Source organism: Podarcis melisellensis (assembly GCF_964234715.1).
Source record: "Podarcis melisellensis genome assembly, chromosome: 2".
Taxonomy (NCBI): domain Eukaryota; kingdom Metazoa; phylum Chordata; class Lepidosauria; order Squamata; family Lacertidae; genus Podarcis; species Podarcis melisellensis.
In genome coordinates, this window is record NC_138529.1 from 123512176 (window position 1) to 123534857 (window position 22682).

Here is a 22682-nt window from a genome sequence, read left to right on the forward strand (position 1 = left end):
CATTCCTCCCCCTTCCCTCATTTAGTAGGGAGACTTTTCATCTTGTGGTTGGGTCGTTTTAAATCCAGTTTTTCTCTCTCTCCCTGCAATTTTAAGCAATTGTGGCTCATATGATCCCTGTAGGATATTAAGTGTTGTTCTAACCTCCCTATTGCAGGTGGAAAGAGGAATGCGGGGCTTGCTTATAATATATTAGGGTGGCAGGATTAAGATTTGGGACTGGCACTTTCAGATTCAGAGCCACTTTTCACATGAGATTTCTTCCAACTACTGGAGGAAAGTATGTCTGAGGTTTATGACAGAAATATAATTATTACGGGTGAATTTAATGGAGTAGGATCACTGGACTAGGACAGAACACTGAGGGAAAGTATCTCAGAAGAAGGCAAAATACTAAATACTTTTTTGATATGGTTACAACAATGGATCTACTAGATCAGGGGTCAGCGGACTTTTTCAGCAGGGGGCCAGTCCACGGTCCCTCAGACCTTGTTGGGGGCCGGACTATATTTTTTGGGGGGGGGGAGATGAGCGATTTTCGCCCGTCCACCCACAAAGAGGCCTGAAGATGTTTTTCTTTTCCTGTCCCAGTTGTTGTCCCAATAGGCCCAGTTGGGCTTCTCCAGCCAGGTGCCAGGGCAGGTTGGAGGCTGCGCTGGCTGGTGAAGAGAGAAGCAGAAGCCCCGGCGGAGCCACGGACCGAGGCAGGGGAACGGGGGCATTGCCAGAGCATTTACCCACCAACTGCTGCTGCTTCCCAACCCGCAAGCGGCCGCTGAAACAAACCGCCTGAACGCCATGGGAGGAATGAAGGAGGGAAGGGGTGACGAAGAAAGCGCGTGAGGAAGCGGCACGGAGAAGGGACACAGAAAAGGAAAGAAGGGCGGACTGAGGGAGAGGGAGCAGGAGCAGGAGGAAAACTCAGCCGCAGCCGGCAGCCAGCGTCACACCCCCTTCCCAGCGCCACCCTTCTGAGGCTAGCAGGCGGGTGAGCCGACTCCCCCCGTTGATGGCACCCAGTGTGGGACAAGATTGCTCGTCCCTGAGGAGACTAAATAAGGGTTTATTTGAAAAACACTGAATTACAACATATTCCAATTACGTTACGAGTATCAAAAAATGTTTAAAATATTTGGAAATAGAGGGGAGGATGAAATTTTCACTTTTACGAAGGATTTCAACCATAAAGAGAAATGTTTTACCTAAGATACTGTTTTTATTCTAAATTATACCAATAATAAATATACCACAGTATTAATAAAATTATCTATATATAAAGCAATTGAAACACTTCCCACACTCCTTCCATTCAAACCATTTCAGATTTTTCAGTTTGTGGATTGTAGGGTTTCAACTCTTAAAGCTTTTCCTCCTTGCGAGTCCATTGATGGTTTCTAAGAACATCAGGACTGAAGCTCTATGTACGCTCCATATACGTAAGTGGTTTTCCCTTTTTGAGTTCGCTGATGTTTGCTAAGGTTTCCACTTCTATTGACGGTCTTTCCACACTCCATACATTTATTTGCTTGTCCCCGAGTGAGTCTGTTGAAGTCGTCTAAGTTTCCTGTGTGTGAAATTAGGGTTCCACTCTGAAAGAAACGCTTTCAACTCTCCATACATTTAAATGGTTTCTCCTGTGTGAGTCCGTTGATATCTTCTAACATTTCCAGCATTGGTGAAGCCCTTTCCACACTCCTTACATTTAAATGGTTTCTCCCCTGTGTGAGTTTGATAATGGGTTCTCAACTCTCTACTCTCAATAAAACTTTTTCCACAATCCATACATTTATATGGTTTTTCTCCTGTGTGAGTCCGTTGATGGTATCTAAGTGTTCCACTACAAGTGAAGCTTTTTCCACACTCCATACATTCAAATGGTTTTTCCCCTGTGTGAGTTTGATGATGGATAGTAAGTGCTGTACCATCAATAAAGCTCTTTCCACATTCCATGCATTTAAATGGTTTCTCCCGTGTGAGTCCGTTGATGTTTTCTAACAGCTCCAGCATTGCTGAAGCCCTTTCCACACTCCTTACATTTAAATGGTTTCTCCCCAGTGTGAGTTTGATGATGGGTTCTCAGCTCTCTCCTCTCAATAAAACTCTTTCCACATTCCATGCATTTTAATGGTTTTTCCCCTGAGTGAGTCCATTGATGTCTTCTTACTGCTCCACTAGAAGTGAAGCCCTTTCCACACTCCATACATTCAAATGGTTTCTCCCCTGTGTGAGTTTGATGATGGATACTAAGTGCTGTACCATCAATAAAGCTCTTTCCACATTCCATGCATTTAAATGGTTTCTCCCCTGTGTGAGTCCGTTGATGTTTTCTCAGTGTTTCACTGTGACTGAATCTCTTTCCACAATCCATAAATTTATATGGTTTTTCCCCTGTGTGAGTTCGATGATGGATTCTAAGTTTTCTACTCTCAGTGAAGCTCTTATCACACAGCATACATTTAAATGGTTTTTCCCCAGTGTTAGTTTTATGATGAATATTCAGTCCTCTATTTGTACTGAAACTCTTTCCACACTCCAAACATTTAAATGGTTTCTCAGCTGTGTGAATCCGTTGATGGATTCTAAGGTATCCACTCTGACTGAAGCTCTTTCCACATTCCATGCATTTGAATGGTTTCTTGCCCGTGTGTGTCTGTTGATGTTTTCTAAATGTTCCACTATCAGTGAAGCTCTTCCCACACTCCATACTTTCAAATTGTTTCGCCTCTCTCTTTTCACATTCCATGAATTTATATGGTTTCTTCGTTATTCCCATTGGACATGGCCCTCCAGAATTTTGACTGCCTTCTCCATTGTCTTCTTTCAACAGGGAGGAGCGGGGGGAGGGAAGGAAACCTAGGAAGAGAACAAAGGAATATTACACACATCAATTAGCACCTGCTCTTATTTTGACGTCTCGTACATTCTTTCCTGTCCTCCATATGTTCCAATTTTTTAGGAAAGACAGATGAAATAATGTTAAATAATGGTAATGCATCATCAGCCTTTCCTAACCCTTAATTAAGCATTAATGAAGCAGCATTATCTTAGAATACGGTTGAACTGTGGGGTTTACGTTTTATAAAAAGTGGTTTCTCACAGGAACGGGAGCTGCTCTATGTTCCATGAACCTGGCCAATATTAATCAGGATCTTAAATTCATCATGAAGTTCTTCATCTGCTGCACTATAATCCTCCACCCCTTGGGCCACATTTTGTCCCCTTCGACCTCAAGATGTTTATTCATCACCTGCACAGTCCCTTTGGCCTCAGGAGGTCCATACTGACCATTTTGGGAGACCCATATATAAGTCTAGTGACAAGGCTTGGTGCTTGTGGTCGGTTCAAGGAGTGCTCAGTTGGAGAATGTTCTTGGGGTTGGACCTCCATCTCTCAGCCTTACATTATTGAATGGAGAGAGCTGGAGGTGCAGAAGGAAAGCAGCTGGAGCCTGACCGCTGGGAAGGCCAGATTGAGACACCCACCCTAATTATGATTTATAATAATTATATGCCGCCAGGTCTCGCACCTGCCTCCTGACACTGGCTTATCTTAGCGGAGATTCCCTGTCCAGGCCTCTCTCACTATTCTTCCTCCTTTGCCGTGAGTGGCCAAGGGCTTCTGGATATTCTAGCTCTGCTCCAACTGGGATTTATTTATTTATTTGTTATACCTCTTTTCATTTGAAGATCACAAGATAAAAATCTGTGTGACACTGAAAAAGGTGAGTATTAAAGGTGAATAACACTTATTGTGGGAAAGAATAGAAAGATGATGAAACCAGTGGTGTGTCCTCCTGAATGTAATATAATAATAATAATAATAATAATAATAATAATAATAATAATGTGTAAGGAAGAAACCAATCTTCAAATCAGTTTCATATTCCCTGGCTGTATTTCTCAGCCACGACTGTGACTCAGAATCTTAGCCACACTTTTTTCTAAAATAACAACTGGACATAGGAGCCAGACATCCCTGGGATTTCTTCTAGTGTGGGCAGCAGCAGCGGAGGAAGGAAGGAATTAACTTTGGGGGCAAACCATTTCCTTCAGAAGGTCTTCCCCAGCAGCCAGCAGGGTTGATAAACTGCTCAGTGGGGACTGTTGGGTATTTGCAGTATGGTAGCGCTGCAGAGAGCTTGCTGGGGAGATCATGCATTAAAAAGAAAAGGACTCAAAAATAACTTAAACAAGGTTTTAATTACAAAAACAAAAACTCCTTATACACTAAATATATCAACAACAAACCAGACCCAACCACCAACCCAACCCCCAGGGTTATGGGAGAGCTAGGTGCTGCTCCTTATATACTACATGCAAATGCTGACACACCTTAATCAATGCAACTCAGCAGCACCTGCTATGTTTCACAGCTGTAAAGCTGGGTCTCGTTATCTTGCTCTGGCCCCTTAAAGACATACACATTAGGTGGAACAATGATGAATCTTTACATTTAAAGAAACCATTCAACATTTCCCCTGCGGTTCATCATTGTGGAACAAAAACAAAGCATACTTTGTACATGTTTTTCATGTGTAACCTTTGGAAGTGCTTTTGTAAAAATGTCCGCAATTTGATTGTTACCTGGAACATATTCAAATACAATCATTTTATCAGCAATTAGTTTCTTTACAAACTGCAAGCGTAATCTCAAGACTCTAGTGCGCTGCGTATTGGTCTCTGAACACATGATAGCGAGTCCGCTCTGGGAATCAAGGTAAACTTTTACTGGTAGTGTTACTTGTATCTGTAGGTCTGCGAATACTTGTAGATACCATTCTACATCACGAGTGGCTTGAACGCATGCACATAATTCACTCTCGGTTGTGGAGAGACAAATAATGGTTTGTGTCTGGGACTTCCATTCAAATGGACAACCATTATAACAAAACACCATACCAGACACACCCCTGCAATTATTTTGTTCCACTGCATGAGATGCATCGCAGAAAATTTCAAAGCCTTTGTCAATACTTGATGTAAACTGCAACCTATAATGTTTGGTATGTTTAAGGTACATTACCACTCTCTTAAGAGCAGAGAAACATTGTGTAGTGGGCTTTTCCACAAATTTTGCCAGAAAGTGAAAAGCATAAGATATATCTGGTCTTGAGATTCTTTGAATGAAATTTAGCTTGCCTATAGCAGAACAATACAAAGTTTTGTTAGGAAATGGCTTGTCTTCACCTGTAAAGGTGAAACCACACACCATAGGCGTTTCCTTCCCATTTGCATTTTCTAAACGTAGCATTTCAACAAGATCATCAATTTTTGCAGTTTGATGAACCAGAAAAGATCCATTTTTGCCTTTCTCAATTTGCATGGATAAGTAATTTTTAGCTATGCCTAATTCCACCACATCAAATTTCTTCTGTAACTGTGAAACTACCTCTTCATATTCCTGTTTAGTTTTTGTAGAAATTAACACGTCATCTACATACACACATATTTTTGTCACAGAGTTTGCCCTTTCCTTTATAAACACACAATTGTCTGCCTTTCCTTGTGAAAAACCAATATCCAGCAATTCTTTTGCTAAAGTTTGGTGCCAATTCCTTCCACTTTGGTGCAGACCATAAAGGGATTTATTTAATTTGCATACCAAACCTTCAGCAGCGTCTATGCCTTCAGGGACACGCATAAAAATTTGTTCTTTTAAATCTGCAAACAAATATGCAGTTTTTATATCTAGGTGATAAACAGAATGTCCACGTTGTGATGCATCTTTTAACAAAAGCTTAACTGTTTCATATTTTACACTTGGTGAATAACACAAATCATAATCTTCGCCTGGAATTTGTTGAAAACCCCTAGCAACTAATCTTGCTTTGTACCTTACAACTTCATTTTTGTCATTCATTTTAACTCTATAAACCCATTTTGAATCAATAAGTCTCATATCTGGGGTTTGTGGTACAAGAGACCAAGTGTTATGCTCTTTTAAAGAAGCTATCTCTGAGTTCATAGCTTTATACCAATTTGCAGCTTGGTGCTTAGGTAAATTCTGAACGTCACTGTAGCTTTTTGGCTCAAAAACCACCTTATTGGCATACACAGTATTAAAATGTTCATCAGCAAATCGTTGTGGCTTCTGCCTCTTTCTATCTGAACGTCTTAGTCCAGAAGGAGAGTCAGACTCCTCAGACTTAATGGGACTAAGTGAACTACTAGTTCCAGGTTGTAAATCATCATTGTCAGACTGAAGAGGTGCCTGTAGGCTAAGCTCACGGTCAGAAAAATCAAGAGAATCTAACCTCCCCTCGGGTGCCTGTGACTTTAAATCATCAAACAAATTATCAGATTCAACAGGCTTTTTGTCTTTTTCCATTAATTCAGAAGCACCATTATTCCCTGCTGCTGCTGCTTCTTCCTCAGTATTATCTATACCAGTGTTTCCCAACCTTGTGCCTCCAGCTGTTTTTGGACTACAATTCCCATCATCCCTTGCCACTGGTCTTGCTAGTCAGGGATGATGGGAGTTGTAGTTCAAAAACATCTGGAGGCACAAGGTTGGGAAACACTGATCTATACCATCAGTATCTTGGAAAACAGCAACTCCATTCCAATTTACAGTTTGTATCAGGCTTCTGGTAATATGAAATTTGCCAGTTGCTGGTATGTAAATTCTGTACGCCCCCTGCTGGTATCCCATGAATTTTCCCTGAACACTACGCTCACCCAATTTCTGCTTAGCGGGATAATGCATAATTACATCTGAACCCCAAATGCGTAGGTATTTCAGATTAGGGCGTTTCTTAAACAGCTTCTCATAGGGGGTGACATCTAAACCAGAAAGATAACTGCGATTTCTGACATAACAAAACGCATTAAGCGCTTCAGCCCAAAAGTCTTTGGGCAGATTAGCATCATGCAGATACGTTTTAACCCCTGCCTGCAGGTCACGCTGCACAACTTCAACAAGCCCATTTTGCCAGGGACTTCGGGGGCAAGATAACTCATGAGTAGTCCCCTGCGCTTCCAGGAATTTCTCAAAATCCTCAGAAACAAATTCCCCGCCCCGGTCAGAAAACAGGTTCTTAATTGGTTTGTTAAAGTGCGTTTTTACCCAGTTGCAAAAAACTTTGTACTTCTCAAATGCTTGGGACTTCTCAGCTATTGCATAAGTCCAACAATATCTACTATACTGGTCTATGAGGGTGAGCCAGTACTTTGAACCTCCTAATGATGGTGGGAGTGGCCCAACTAAATCACAATGTACACATTCAAATGGCTCAGTTACTTTCCTATCTGAGCACCTACCCTTGCGTGCAACCTTAATCTTATTCTTGCAACAGGATAAACATTGCATAAAGAATTTACATGGTCTTAAGTTGAGGCCATTAACAATATTCTTTGTCTTAATTACATCAGCAAAATTCAAGTGTCCCAGAATTCTGTGTGCCTCGTGGACACACCCAGAATGAGGCCTTACATTCCTCAAACCCTGGCTTGACTGTGCTGCTCTGCAATTTATAGGCGATTGTGAGTAGGTGCGAAAATACAGTCTATATAAACCATCAGAGTCCCGGGCATACAATAGACGTTTGTTCCCCTCAAAAAACTCACACATTGAATTTAAGAAACGCACACTTATGCCTTGACGAGCAAAACACCTTACTGATAATAAATTGTCCACTGATGGGCAGTAAATGCAGTTCGCTATTGTAATGTTTAGAGTCAAGTTTAACAGTACCTCTGCCAAGTGACTGCAAGACTTGTGAATTGGCTAAATGTACATTACCAATTTCCTCTTCAAAAGAAATAAACAAGCTTCGATTGTTGCAAACGTGGTGAGATGCTCCTGAGTCCACAATAAAAGACTTCCACTTGGCACCTTTAATTCTTTTACGATCTGTTGTCCGAGCATGAAAAGCTCGCGGTTCATTTCTGTCTTTACGGTGCGATGTTGGCTGCTGAGATGACAACCGTGACTGACGAGCAGAAACAGGCTTGGGAGTACTTTGCTTTCTTTTGGCTCTGCAGTCCTTTGCAAAATGTCCTTGCTTATTGCAGAACCAGCAACGCTTTGCAGCTTTAAATGCAGTCGCATCACCACAAGTTTGCATATGGCGTTCCTCATTACTTCTGGAAATAGGAGTGCTTATGGCACAAGCCTCCCTTCTTTCCAACTCGCCCATTAATCTTGCCATTACCCCTTCCACAGTTAACTGTGCTGGTGGAACGGCAGATATCTGGCTAGCTATACCATCAAAGTCCTCATTAAGGGAACAAAGAATGATAAAAACATACTGAATATCAGGTATGTCCATGTCCCTTCGAATTAATTCGCCGCGTATTGCCTCCAGACGTCTCAAGTGTGCTGCCAAATCACCACCAGGCTGCAACTTCGTCTGGTACAGCTGCTTGAAAAACGTCAATGCAGACGCTGACTCTTTTCTAACATGCACTGCTGCAAGACTGTCCCACATTTCTTTGGCAGTTTTCTTATTCCTTATATAGACTACTTGCTGGTCGCTGACTGCCAAATTAATTATCGCCCTGGCTTTTGCATCTCCTTTCGACCAAGCATTAGTGACAGGGTCAGGAGGGTCTTCAGTTACATAGGTCCATACTTCCCTAGAGGTCAAAAGTGCCTCCACCCGAAAAGACCATAAACTATAGTTCTCATCTGTTAGCTGTGGGAAGACCAGAGCCTTCTCAGCTTCAGGAACCCGGTCAACCATTCTGGAAATCTTCCAGACCCACAAAAACTACACTAACAGGAGAAGGAGTTTTCAAACCTTTCTCAGAGTCCAAAAATATGCAGTCATCCACTCAGCAGCTGGGCCCATAACCAAAGATGTTGGGTATTTGCAGTATGGTAGCGCTGCAGAGAGCTTGCTGGGGAGATCATGCATTAAAAAGAAAAGGACTCAAAAATAACTTAAACAATGTTTTAATTACAAAAACAAAAACTCCTTATACACTAAATATATCAACAACAAACCAGACCCAACCACCAACCCAACCCCCAGGGTTATGGGAGAGCTAGGTGCTGCTCCTTATATACTACATGCAAATGCTGACACACCTTAATCAATGCAACTCAGCAGCACCTGCTATGTTTCACAGCTGTAAAGCTGGGTCTCGTTATCTTGCTCTGGCCCTTTAAAGACATACACATTAGGTGGAACAATGATGAACCTTTACATTTAAAGAAACCATTCAACAGGGACACCTTGGCTTTATAGTGTTAGGGTCTGGATACCAATCATAATCCCTCAGAAATGTATCAAGAACCTTTAAGATCCAGTTCCACCAACTCCCAAGTAACACTGAGCCCTAGAGGAACCTTCTATGCCGAGTTGAGGCATCTCTGGTCCTCCAGATGTGGTTAGCCAGGAGGATGGGAGTCTTATCTGGTGGGACACGCTTTCCCCTTCTTCCCCCTCCTCTGAAAATGCGGAATGGGGGAGGTGGGGCACATTGACACTGAGGAGATTTCACCCCTCCCATACCCAAGAATCTCCTGATCATCTCCTGAGGTCTCTGCTGACTCTACAGAGGAGGAGCAATGTACTGCTCTCTACTTAATTAGTCAAGTGAGTGAATAAGCTCTGTGTGTGAGAAAGTCAGTCAGTGTGTCGGAGAGAGAGTGCAAGAGATCGTGTTTATAGGTAAGATTGCTGCTAAGAGCAGCTGCAGGCACTCAGAGTATAGCATTGATTTATGCTCAGAATATTTAGCTCTGTATATAGTTTTGCATTATGATATTTTACAGAGCTGCTCTCCGAGTGGTTTATACTCTGCAAGACTCTGCAAAACGCTGCTGCGCAACGACTGCATCATTGAGACAGTGAATTCGGTGCTCTCAGCTCCTAGCTGTGAGTCCACAGCACTGTCACCTGTTCCTGTGTGAAAGGAGGTCTCTGGCAGTGCTACCCAGCTCGCCTAGCCCAGTCGGGGCTGTAGTGCATGAGTCCAGTTGGTACACTGGCTCCAGGGCGATGCTGACAGACACACCAACAATATTTCAATATCGAGAAATGTTATTCGTCTCACGACATCACCCAAATGTGCCTATACATGTGTGAGTAGAAAAGTTGCGACTGCGCTGGCTGCCAGTTAGCCGTTGGCGTTTGTAGCACGACCAACTAAAAATTATGTAAAATGTAAAAGTGTTCCAACACTTTTTTACGTCCTTTAGCTAAGATTTAAAAATACCAAAGGTAAGTTATTCCACTCAGTAATCAGGATTACACGTGATTTTCAAATACGTTCAGTGGTTTTATTAACAATTGTTAGTTTTTTGAAAATGTCCGTTGGGGCACTTTGATACACTAAGACATGGGACCCATTGATATGTATAAAAGTGCCCTGCTTAGTGTACAATAATCTCTAAACAAGTGTCATATCTCAGGAAAAAAACAGAATCTTGTATGTTTGTCTTCCCTATTGCAAGTGTTGATTTCAAGGATGTTGTTTTGCGGTTGCCAAAACCAAATTTCCCAAAGGGCACATCTTGAACATCATCTCTTCATACTTTTTCTATTGACTTATGTGGATATAATGTGTAACAAAAGCTAAATGTTAAGTAATTATCTTATTTTTATAAGCATTTTGTTTAAATTACTATTTTTTGACTACCTAATGTGAGTTCCTATACTTTTTAAAGTTTTTCCAAACTTCCGGCCCATGGGCTTTAAGGTGCCTATGCCTGGGATAGAGGGTTAAATCAGGGCTGGCCAAATGGGACTCAGCTCCGTCCCCTCCTTGCCCCTCCCGGCATCTGCTGCCTGAGGGGGCTGCCTCAGTTTCCCTCATGGTGGAGCAGGCCCTGAGAACAGCCTTCTCGCTGCCTTCCAAAATACAGGCATACCTCGGGTTACAGACGCTTCGAGTTGTGTTTTCGGGTTGGGCACCGCACGGAATCTGGAAGTACCAGAACAGGTTAATTCTGGGTTTCGGCACTCGCGCATGTGCAGAACCACTAAATCACGCTTTGCGCATGTGCAGAAGCACTGAATTGCTACCCGCACATGCACAGACATGGCACTGCGGGTTGTGAATGTGCCTCCCGCACGGATCACGTTCGCAACCCAAGCATCCACTGCACAGGAAGGATGACACAGAAGACCTTGGAGTCTCACCGTGGAAAACGACAACAACAACAACAACAATTGGTAATACATCACTTTGGGCTGCCCTGGGCATAGGGTGTCCCCGTTACAACAGCCCTGCAAAACAGACCGGAGTTGCTGCAAGCTTTTGGGACTTGGAAGAGTAACTTACGGCAACCGTAAAGGGCAGTCCAGTGTCGTCATTACGGGGGCCTCTTTTAAATAGGGGTGGTGTTTGAACTTGGGCTTTGCTAATGTTACGGAATTGGCGGGGGGGCACTTGTGTGAGAGCAAGTTTCTTTGGCCGTCTCCCCCTTCCTTGCTTGCCCCTTCTGCGTTCCCATGGCAAGTCCAGCCGAATTCGACTATGGCGTGTGGTGCATATCTCCGCCTTCAGACAGATGGAGCCAGGCAGCTTTCCGGATCATGTGCCCAACTTTTCATGAGCTGATATTAAATCCCAAAAGAACTACAGCTGCTTGTTACAAAGGGAGGGGGCAGATTCCGGTAGGTTTATGATATTAACTCTTTCCATGCTCATTTCTGATGCTCAGAAGCAGGTGCACCCTTTCCTATACCTTCCTGATGACATTCTCAGTCTGACACACAGTATTTACACAGAAACACGGATCAAACACAAAAAACCCTTCACATAACTCCCTTTCTAAAATACACCGAGACTACCTTATAACATATCTCCATTATAACACACAAGTTCTAATTAAATCCTAATATTTACTATGCCTAAGCATTGAGCACCACAGACCTATAGTAGTAGTAGTAGTAGTAGTAGTAATAGTAGTAGTAGTAGTAGTAATAATAATAATAATATTTATTATTTATTCCCAGCGCATCTGGCTGAGTTTCCCCACTGGTTAGTGGGGTAGAAGTGGAAGGATCATTAGGCGCGAGTGATCATGCTCTTCTGAAGTTTACTATACAGCGGAAAGGAGCAGCCAAGCATACTAGGACTCTATTTCTTGACTTTAAGAAAGCCGACTTCATAAAACTTAGGGAAGTGCTGGGTGAGATCCCATGGACAGTAATACTAAAAGGAAAGGGAGTTCATGATGGCTGGGAGTTTGTTAAGAGGGAGATAGTAAAAGCACAACTTCAGGCAATACCAATGAGACGGAAACATGGAAGGTGCCTAAAGAAACCAGGGTGGCTATCTAAAGAACTTTTAACTGAGTTAAGATGAAAAAAGGATGTGTACAAAAAATGGAAAAGGGGGGAATCCACCAAAGAGGAATTCAAACAAATAGCCAGCACGTGTAGACACAAAGTCAGAAAAGCTAAAGCACAGAATGAACTCAGGCTTGCTAGAGAGGTTAAAAGCAACAAAAAAGGCTTTTATGGGTATGTTTGTAGCAAAAGGAAGAACAAAGAAACAGTGGGGTCACTCAGAGGAGAAGATGTTGAAATGCCAACAGGGGACACAGAAAGGGCTGAACTCCTCAATGCCTTCTTTGCCTCAGTCTTCTCTGAGAAAGAAAACAATGCCCGACCTGAAGAATTTGGAGCAAATGATTCAGCAGAGGAAACACAGCCCAGAATAACTAAGGAGATAGTACAAGAATACTTGGATAGTTTAGATGTATTCAAGTCTCCGGGGCCAGATGAACTGCATGCAAGAGTATTAAAAGAACTGGCAGGTGTGATCTCAGAACCACTGGCAGTCATCTTTGAGAATTCCTGGAGAACAGGCGAAGTCTAACCAAAATGGTCAAAGGCCTGGAAACGATGCCTTATGAGGAACGGCTAAGGGAGCTGGGCATGTTTAGCCTGGAGAAGAGGAGGTTAAGGGGTGATATGATAGCCATGTTCAAATATATAAAAGGATGTCACACAGAGGAGGGAGAAAGGTTGTTTTCTGCTGCTCCAGAGAAGCGGACACGGAGCAATGGATCCAAACTACAAGAAAGAAGATTCCACCTAAACATTAGGAAGAACTTCCTGACAGTAAGAGCTGTTTGACAGTGGAATTTGCTGCCAAGGACTGTGGTGGAGTCTCCTTCTTTGGAGGTCTTTAAGCAGAGGCTTGACAACCATATGTCAGGAGTGCTCTGATGGTGTTTCCTGCTTGGCAGGCAGTTGGACTCGATGGCCCTTGTGGTCTCTTCCAACTCTATGATTCTATGATTCTATCTAACCACTCTGGGCGGCTCCCAATCGAGTGTTAAAAACAGTAATGTGCTACCTGTTTCCTAATATTTGAGCTGACATTATATCGCAAATCCAATGCGTATAAGGACTAGGAAATATCTGAAGATGTTTGGCTTTACCTGTCCCAGTTGTCGTCCCAATAGCCCCAGTTGGGCTTCTCCAGCCAGGTGCCAGGGCAGGTTGGAGGCTGCGTTGGCCGGTGAAGACAGAAGCAGAAGCCCCGGCGGAGCCACGGACGGAGGCAGGGGGACGGGGACATTGCCAGAGCATTTAACCACCAACTGCTGCTGCTTCCCAACCCGCAAACGGCAGCTGCAGCCGCTGAAACAAACCGCCTGAACGCCATGGGAGGAATGAAGGAGGGAGGGGGTGACGAAGAAAGCGCGTGAGGAAGTGGCACAGAGAAGGTGCGCAAAAAAGGAAGGAAGGGCGGACTGAGGGAGAGAGAGGAGGAGCAGGAGGAAAACTCAGCAGCAGCCAGCAGCCAGCGTCACCCCCCCTTCCCAGCGCCACCCTTCTGAGGCAGGCAGGCGGGTGAGCCGACTCCCCCCGTTGATGGCACCCGTTGTGGGACAAGATTGCTCGTCCCTGAGGAGAAAAGCGCCGCCGGGTGAGGGAGAGGGAAAGAACGTGCGTGCTGGCAATCCATGCGTTGATTTTCGGACCATCCGCAGGCCGGATCTAGAAGGCAATTGCGCCTGATCTAGCCCACAGGCCTTAGTTTGCCAACCCAGATGCTTGGAGATTTAGCCCCCCAATAGAACAAGAGTAAACATGTTCTTCTGATTCAAAAGATTCTGCGGGAAGAAGAAACATGATCTGGATATTGAAGGAACTTCCGACAGGATTAAAGACTGTAGAGATCCAGCCAAGAACTGTATCAGATCAAAACTCAAAATGGATGATAATGAGGGGTGAAAAGAGTTCATGGTGTAGATGGAGACTAAATAAGGGTTTATTTGAAAAACACTGAATTACAACATATTCCAATTACGTTAGAGTATCAAAAAATGTTTAAAACATTTGGAAATAGAGGGGAGGATGAAACTATCACTTTTACGAAGGATTTCAACCATAAAGAGAAATGTTTTACCTAAGATACTGTTTATATTCTAAATGATACCAATAATAAATAATACAGCTTCTTTAACAAATGGCAAAGAGATATTTCATTATTACTCTAGCAGAGGGGAAACACCAAGAATACAGTATAAAATTTTGATAAATACTAAATTTTTCAGTTTGTGGATTGTAGGGTTTTGTTGGAGCCAGCCATCACAAGTGGCACTTCTTTAGGGTAAAATAAAGACGCAGAAAGCCAGTAATATTTCCATAATATGAGAGAGCAGCTCATTCAGACTTCTTCTCCTCTCTGGTATTTATTGTCCTTTGTTCTGCCCAGCCGCATGGCCGTTTGCCAATCTCATGTTACCTCATCCGGTCAAGCTTATATTACCCCTTTACCATATAAGGTAATCATTGCCCAGAGGAATGTCAGAGGGCACCCTGCCATATCTACAAGCCTCTGCATTGGCTTTATGCCTCCCACAGGGTTTCAACTCTTAAAGCTTTTCCTCCTTGCGAGTCCATTGATGGTTTCTAAGAACATCAGGACTGAAGCTCTATGTACGCTCCATATACGTAAGTGGTTTTCCCTTTTTAAGTTCGCTGGTGTTTGCTAAGGTTTCCACTTCTATTGACGCTCTTTCCACACTCCATACATTTATTTGCTTGTCCCTGAGTGAGTCTGTTGATGTCATCTAAGTTTCCTGTGTGTGAAATCAGGGTTCTACTCTGAAAGAAACTCTTTCAACTCTCCATACATTTAAATGGTTTCTCCCGTGTGAGTCCGTTGATGTCTTCTAACAGCTCCAGCATTGGTGAAGCCCTTTCCACACTCCTTACATTTAAATGGTTTCTCCCCTGTGTGAATCCACTGATGTTTTCTAAGTGTTCCACTGCGATTGAAGCTCTTTCCGCACTCGGTGCATTTAAATGGTTTCTCCCCAGTGTGAGTTCGATGATGGGTTCTCAGATCTCTCCTCTCAATAAAACTCTTTCCACATTCCATGCATTTTAATGGTTTTTCCTTTGAGTGAGTCCATTGATGTCTTCTTACTGCTCCATTAGAAGTGAAGCTCTTTCCACATTCCATACATTCAAATGGTTTTTCCCCTGTGTGAGTCCGTTGATGGAATCTAAGTGTTCCACTACAAGTGAAGCTTTTTCCACACTCCATACATTCAAATGGTTTTTCCCCAGTGTGAGTTTGATGATGGATACTAAGTGCTGTACCATCAATAAAGCTCTTTCCGCATTCCATGCATTTAAATGGTTTCTCCCCTGTGTGGGTCCATTGATGTTTTCTTAGTGTTTCACTGTGACGGAATCTCTTTCCACAATCCATACATTCAAATGGTTTTTCCCCTGTGTGAGTCCGTTGATGTCTTCTAACATTTCCAACATTGGTGAAGCCCTTTCCACACTCCTCACATTTATATGGTTTTTCCCCTGTGTGAGTTCGAAGATGGATTCTAAGTTTTCTACTCTCAGTGAAGCTCTTATCACACAGCATACATTCAAATGGTTTTTCCCCAGTGTGAGTTTTATGATGAATATTCAGTCCTCTATTCGTACTGAAACTCTTTCCACACTCCAAACATTTAAATGGTTTGTCCCCTGTGTGAATCCGTTGATGGATTCTAAGGTATCTACTGTGACTGAAGCTCTTTACACAATCCATGCATTTGAATGGTTTCTCGCCCGTGTGTGTCTGTTGATGTTTTCTAAATGTTCCACTATCGGTGAAACTCTTTCCACACTCCATACATTTATATGGTTTTTCCCCTGTGTGGGTTCGTTGATGGTTTCTAAGGTGTCCAATCTGACTGAAGCTCTTTCCACACTCCTTACATTTATATGGTTTCTCCCCCGTGTGAGTGTGTTTATGTATACGAAGGTTTGAACTCCAAGCAAAGCTTTTTCCACACTCCATGCATTTAAACGGTTTCTCTCCTGTGTGAGTCCGTTGATGTTTTCCAAGTGTTCCACTGTCAGTGAAGCTCTTCTCACACTCCATACTTGCAAATTGTTTCTCCTCTCTCTTTTCACATTCCATGAATTTATATGGTTTCTTTGTTATTCCCATTGGACATGGCCCTCCAGAATTTTGACAGCCTTCTCCATTGTCTTCTTTCAACAGGGAGGAGCGGGGGGAAAGGAAACCTAGGAAGAGAACAAAGGAATATTACACACATCAATTAGCACCTGCTCTTATTTTGAAGTCTCGTACATTCTTTCCTGTCCTCCATATGTTCCAAATTTTTAGGAAAGACAGATGAAATAATGTTAAATAATGGTAATAATGCATCATCAGCCTTTCCTAACCCTTAATTAAGCATTAATGAAGCAGCATTATCTTAGAATACGGTTGAACTATGGGGTTTACGTTTTATAAAAAGTGGTTTCTCACAGGAAAGGGAGCAGCTCTATGTTCCATGAACCTGGCCAATATTAATCAGGATCCTAAATTCATCATGAAGTTCTAAAATTCATCCGCTGCACTATAATCCTCCACCCCTTGGGGCCAAATTTGTCCTCCTTCTTTATTCATCACCTGCACATTCCCTTTGGCCTCAGGAGGTCCATACTGACCATTAAATTTGAAAAGAAAAAACCTGTTGTTTACTACGTGGCCAAAGTCATTTCTAAATATAATATGATTTCAAGGATGTTGTTTTGCGGTTGCCAAAACCAAATTTCCCAAAGGGCACATCTTGAACATCATCTCTATACTTTTACTATTGACTTATGTGGATATAACGTACAACAGAAGCTAAATGTTAAGTACCGTATTTTTCGCCCCATAGGACGCACTTTTTCCCCTCCAAAAGTGAAGGGGAAATGTGTGTGCATCCTATGGGGCGAATGCAGGTGTTCGCTGAAGCCTGGAGAGCGAGAGGGGTCGGTGTGCACCGACCCCTCTCGCTCTCCAGGCTTCACGCAGATCTCCGCAAGCCATACGAGCCCTTGCAGGGCTCCCACGGCTTGCGGAGAGTTGCCTGTATGCTCAAGCCTGGGCATATCCCCGCTATAACACACAAGTTCTAATTAAATCCTAATATTTACTATACCTAAACATTGAGCACCACAGACTAATAATAATAGTAATAATAATTTATTATTTATACCCTGCCCATCTGGCTGAGTTTCCCCAGCCACTCTGGGCGGCTCCCAATCGAGTGTTAAAACAGTAAAGCATTAAATATTAAGAACCTTCAGGTATACAAGACTGAGGCCGTTTAGGGCTTGAAAGGTCAGCACCAACACTTTGAATTGTGCCCGGAAACGTACTCAAATATTCCTCGGCAGTAAAGAAGGCAAATGGAAGCCTTCCCGTTGTCTTTGTGCTTACAAATACTGTCTTAAGGAGGTATGAACAGGGTGGGCATGTGACCTGGATTCAGGAACTAAAGTATTTACCATCACAAAATAATGGCCAGGCTGCCCAGGTAATGCAGTTAGTGACCATTAACAGGTATCCTTGGGGACAGGTTTTCTGCTGTAGACTGCCTCCTGTGATCTATTCCTGCTGTAGACACTCTCCTTCTGTATATTTGGGGTGGTGGTCTTGGGTGGGCAATTTCAAAAGACTATATACGGCTTTGCACCCCTCCCTCCTGGTTGTGGTGAGGGGGGGACCCTGTTGCAATAAAGATCAGGCTTACTAGCCGCTTTGCTTCTCCATATACTCTGGGTGGCCTCTGTTATTTTCCCCTACCTATATGGAACCCACTTAAGGACTATATGGGCTCTTGGATACCCCATAAGGGGAAAGGAGCAGGCTTTTTCTTAGAACAAAGGTCGTAAGAATATGTTTGGTTGGCACACTTATTTATAACAGGATAAAACTAAAACACACAAGAGCTCTATGAATCAGGGTATGGGATAAATATAATAATCTGCTGGAAAGAAAAACACCTCTTTGGCTTCCACCCACAAAAGCATCAACTTTTTAAAAAATGCAATACGGAAGAAGCAATGGGCAACTTACAGAGATCTTTCGGACTTTTCGGAAGAAGAAATAAAACTGAATAAACAGGATGAGGTGGGAGGTGTGGTGGCGGATTGGTTTCAATACCATCAAATCATCTTGTTTGGACAAGATAAAGGGAGAGGTTTTTGGACAAATTTCAGGTAGAAAATTGTCCAATCTGAAGAAGTGTGCATGCACACGAAAACTTATCCCCAGAACAAACTTAGTTGGTCTCTTAGGTACTACTGAACAATTTAAAAAAAAAAAAACTTTCCAAAATGTATGAGATACTATTAGAATGGGAAACAAAATAAAACTGGTAAAATCTGCAATGATACACTGGGCCAGAAATTTAGGTCATGCTCTTCCAAAGGTTTCTGTAAGATTATTTGGAGAAGTTTTTCTAATGAGAAGATATTGTCACAGATGCTTGTTTTTGCCATTCTCAAAAGTGTGAATTTCTGTATCTGCAGAGATAACATGCCTTTACAGGAAAAATGTTAAAAAATAAACATACAGAGTTGACGGAAAACCTTAATCCTAAGTTCCAAGAAGTTCAATGAACAGATGGTTTGCATCTTCCCAATCCCACTGGGTTCCAACAACCGCACTAACACTTAAGAGTACAGAATAGGCACCTGGATGCAGAAGCCAATCCAAAGGGGTGGCTGGTAGTGGAGGTGGTGAAATCCACAAGTTCTGAGTTTTTCATGTGCGCTAAAACTCAGCCTGCTTGGTTGTTGTTTTTTATTTATTTATTTATTTTACCTATAATTTCCGTTTTCCAGTTTTGTGCCAACATAATTCTTGCAGGTGTAGTGGCATAAAGGAATAGTATCTTATCTTCTTTTTTGATTTCTTTATCCAACATTCCTAGCAGAACGGAAATTATACCCAGTATAAATGATTGGCAGGTTAAAATGATAAATTACGCTGAACGTGCTAGACTAACAGGTAGAATAAGAGACCAAGATGAACAGAAATTTCATGGAAATTGGAATAAATATTGGAAGTATATTGGAAATAATTTGTAGAGGGCACTAGCGGGGCCGGAACAACTCTAACAGTGAGCGGCTAATATTTAAGATTAAAAATAAATTACGTGACTGTAGAACTTATTTGACACTTACCAAAAGGGTGGAGGGGAGTCCAAGGCTAAGTAGAGCCTAAAATATTGTGATTCTTTGTTTCTTTCTTTTTATATAATTTGGGGAGGGGATATAAGAACCTATGTAAATGAACTCTATGTATATATATATATATATATATATATATATATATATATATATATATGCTTTCGTAGATTTTCACGGGTACAGGAATGTAGGTTTTGGTGTTCTCGGGTGTCTTCCCGTGTAAAAGTTGGGGTGTCTAGGCAACGTTTCGACGAGGTCTCACTCGTCATCTTCAGGCTGGTGCTTTCGGCTTCTTGTTACTGGAACAGAGCAGGATCTCAGTGTTTGAGTTCCTATAAATACTGTTGAGGGGGTGTGGTGTATAGCCTCCAATGTTCTGGGCAGAGAGGAAGTTCCTCGGCTAGTGTGCCTTTTCTTCTTTTGTTCCTTAATTACTTGAGAGATATCTTGAGTGATTTCTTGAGTGATATCCTGAGTACCACTTAGGTGGGTCATTAGGTGTGGATTAGTTGTTAAAGTCTTTGTGTCTTGACCCCTTGAACTTTGTGAAGAGTTTTTCTGAGAAGATGGCTGTACTGCACTTAGTTGTGCTCTGGCTTGGCTTCGTGTATAGGGGCGAGCTGTGGTTTTGTGGCCTGTGTCAGCCAGATCTGTGTAGGGATTGCAGGGGGGTGCAGCATCCGGAGGTGCCACCATGGTTTGGCTACTGTATGGTGTCTGTAATTTATCTGTGGAGAGGGTCTGGGTTTGGGTCTGGTGTGGTTGATTGGTGATGGCGTTCTGTGTGCCTCTGGATCTGGTGTCAGTTTTTGTGGGGAGGGCTAATTTCCAGATGTCTGGCAAGCGGGATGTGTCGTCACGCTTGTTCATGTTGTGAGGGTGTTTCTCTATCTCGATGGCTTCCATGATTATTCTCTTGTGGTGATGTTCCATGTTAAAGAGCAATTTGGAATCTGCAAAATTAATTTCGTGTCCTGTTTCTTTCATGTGTTGGAAACACATGTATGTTGTGTTGGAAACACAACAGTATTTATAGGAACTCAAACACTGAGATCCTGCTCTGTTCCAGTAACAAGAAGCCGAAAGCACCAGCCTGAAGATGACGAGTGAGACCTCGTCGAAACGTCGCCTAGACACCCCAACTTTTACACGGGAAGACACCCGAGAACACCAAAACCTACATATATATATATATATATGTACACTGATATGTTTATGGATATGTTTATGTATTCAATACCTACATTGTTATATTTATTTGCATAATTTGAATAAAAATGCATTGGGGGAGGGGAATAATTTTTTTTTACCAACATGCTATAATATTATTGTTTTAGTTAAATAAATTGTTTAAGTTGTTACTAAGGAAATGATTATTTTTCTCCTTCCAATAAATTACAGCAGAACTGTTGTCCAAATATAGACAGTTAACTTATTACACCTCAGAATGATTTCATAATTATCTGTCTATGTATTTCTAATAGTGTAACCAAATCAGAAATTTTTGATTTAAATAGAATCATACTGACTAGTGATTTACCGTAAATTAAAACAAAAAATTCCTTCCAGTAGCACCTTAAAGACCAACTAAGTTAATTCTTATGAGCTTTCGTGTGAGCTTTTGACTATGGCAGACCAACACGGCTACCTATCTGTTACCGTAAATTGTGATTGAAATCAATTAGATGTTTATCAAATCCACCCTGATTGCAATCTACCACAATGTCTGAAATAAGGAAGGAACTATACAGAGGCGAACAGGACAATGTCCTGGCAGCTGCTGCTACTACTTAGGGGTCTGAAACGGATAAATGAAAATATTATCAATCATCACACACTCAGTTTCATCAGCAGGGAAGCCAAGATGCATCCTAGCAGGACTTTTGGGTTTGGGCTAGGCTACCAAATGGTGGAATTCAGGACAATCCAAAGTATGGAGATGAGTCCTAGTGAATAAATACAGATAACCTGGTAGTGTCATCAGGGAAGGGGGGGAGAAGGGGGGTCAGGGGTGCTGGAAGGGGAGGGGTCTCTGTCGAGGCTCCTCTCCCTTCCTTTAACCCTTCCATGGACTCCCTCTCTCCGTTTCCCCACCCAAAAGGCATCCAGCCAGGCGCCCCATGACCCCAGGGATTCCTGGGGACAAACTGGTAAAATCAGCAATGGTACACTGGGTCAGAAATATAGGTCATGATTACAGCTGGGTGATATATTGGTATAGTGCCCAAGACTGGCTTGAAGTTTACATCGTGATAAGTGTTTCCTAATACTGAGCTGGCAATATGTTACGAATCACAATGTGTGCAAGGGCTAGGCAACACCTGCTTTTCAACACTGCGATAACTTACCTGCTGAACGCTGTAATGTTCTCACCAGCTAAACCTCACAATATCACCTGCTAAACGTTGCCATGTTATCAGCAGCTAAACATTTAAATCGGCCACAAGGTCTGAAATAGGGGTGGAACTGTACAGAGGAGAGCAGCACAATGTCCTTTGAATTGCTACTACTTAGGGGTCTAAAATGGATAAATGACAATATTATCAATCATCATCTCAGTGGGACTTTTGGGTTTGGGCTAGGCTACCAAATGGTGATTTTCAGGACAATCCTGTATGGCAATGCTGATCTGGGACTGCCAGCAGGGAGACTGGGAAATAAGATGTGATGGAAGGGGAGGGGTCTCTGTCGAGGCTCCTCCCCCAACCATTAACCCTTCCATGGACTCCCTCTCTCCCTTTCCCCAGCCAGGCGACCCCAGGGATTCCTGCCGGGGGAAGCCGGGAGAATGGGGGGCCTCAGCCCCACCCCCAGCCCTCCTTGGGGCGTCCAGGGGGGGGCAGGGCAGCTGAGCATCTCTCGGCCCCCCAGGAAAGAGAAAGGGGAGTCTGGCGGTGCTGCTGCTGCCCAGGAGATCTTGCCAGATGTAGATCCCTGCAGGTGTTGGGTCCCCCCTTCCCCCCTGGGTCGGGGCCTGGATCGGGGCCCCTGTCGACGGACCCAGGGAGGGCGCTTTCCTTACGGGGGGTCTCCCCTTATCCCCCCCTCCTCTCCCTCCTTACCTCTTGGTCCTCCGCTTCCCTGGCTCCAGATTAGTCCGCTTTCCTTGTCTGCAATAGAAAGGGGGGCGGCGGCGAAGGGGGGGCTCTTCAGCGACGCCCCTCCTCCTTTCCCTGTCTGGAAACTTCCGGCGCATTTCTTGGCGACACTTCCGGTTCCTTTTGGGATTCGCTTGCCCCTAGAGCTACATCCGCAGAGCAGCCCCTCCCTGTGTCCGGAGGGGAAG

At 43.1% G+C, this 22682-nt stretch overlaps 2 protein-coding genes and 1 long non-coding RNA gene across 3 annotated transcripts in view; 1 reads left to right on the top strand and 2 right to left on the bottom strand.

Moving 5' to 3' along the window:
* Positions 1 to 1339: 1339 nt before the first annotated feature.
* LOC309365100 (uncharacterized protein) lies at positions 1340 to 3539 on the bottom strand. Its single transcript, XM_081903256.1, has 2 exons — positions 3527 to 3539; positions 1340 to 2853 (listed from the first exon to the last, which is right to left on the bottom strand). Exon 2 carries the CDS (start codon positions 2771 to 2773, stop codon positions 1955 to 1957), a length of 819 nt encoding a protein of 272 aa, XP_081759382.1. The 5' UTR covers positions 2774 to 2853; positions 3527 to 3539; the 3' UTR covers positions 1340 to 1954.
* LOC309364911 (uncharacterized protein) lies at positions 1340 to 22602 on the bottom strand. Its single transcript, XM_081902918.1, has 3 exons — positions 22459 to 22602; positions 15026 to 16450; positions 1340 to 1591 (listed from the first exon to the last, which is right to left on the bottom strand). The coding sequence occupies exon 2, from the start codon at positions 16371 to 16373 to the stop codon at positions 15051 to 15053; it is 1323 nt and encodes a 440-aa protein (XP_081759044.1). The 5' UTR covers positions 16374 to 16450; positions 22459 to 22602; the 3' UTR covers positions 1340 to 1591; positions 15026 to 15050.
* Positions 10124 to 22682, top strand: part of LOC309365410 — a 61466-nt gene continuing 48907 nt past the window's right edge. Inside the window, exons 1-2 of the long non-coding RNA XR_014166117.1 lie at positions 10124 to 12389; positions 12549 to 13404. This is a non-coding gene — a long non-coding RNA (uncharacterized lncRNA). The remainder of the gene's footprint in view (positions 12390 to 12548; positions 13405 to 22682) is intronic.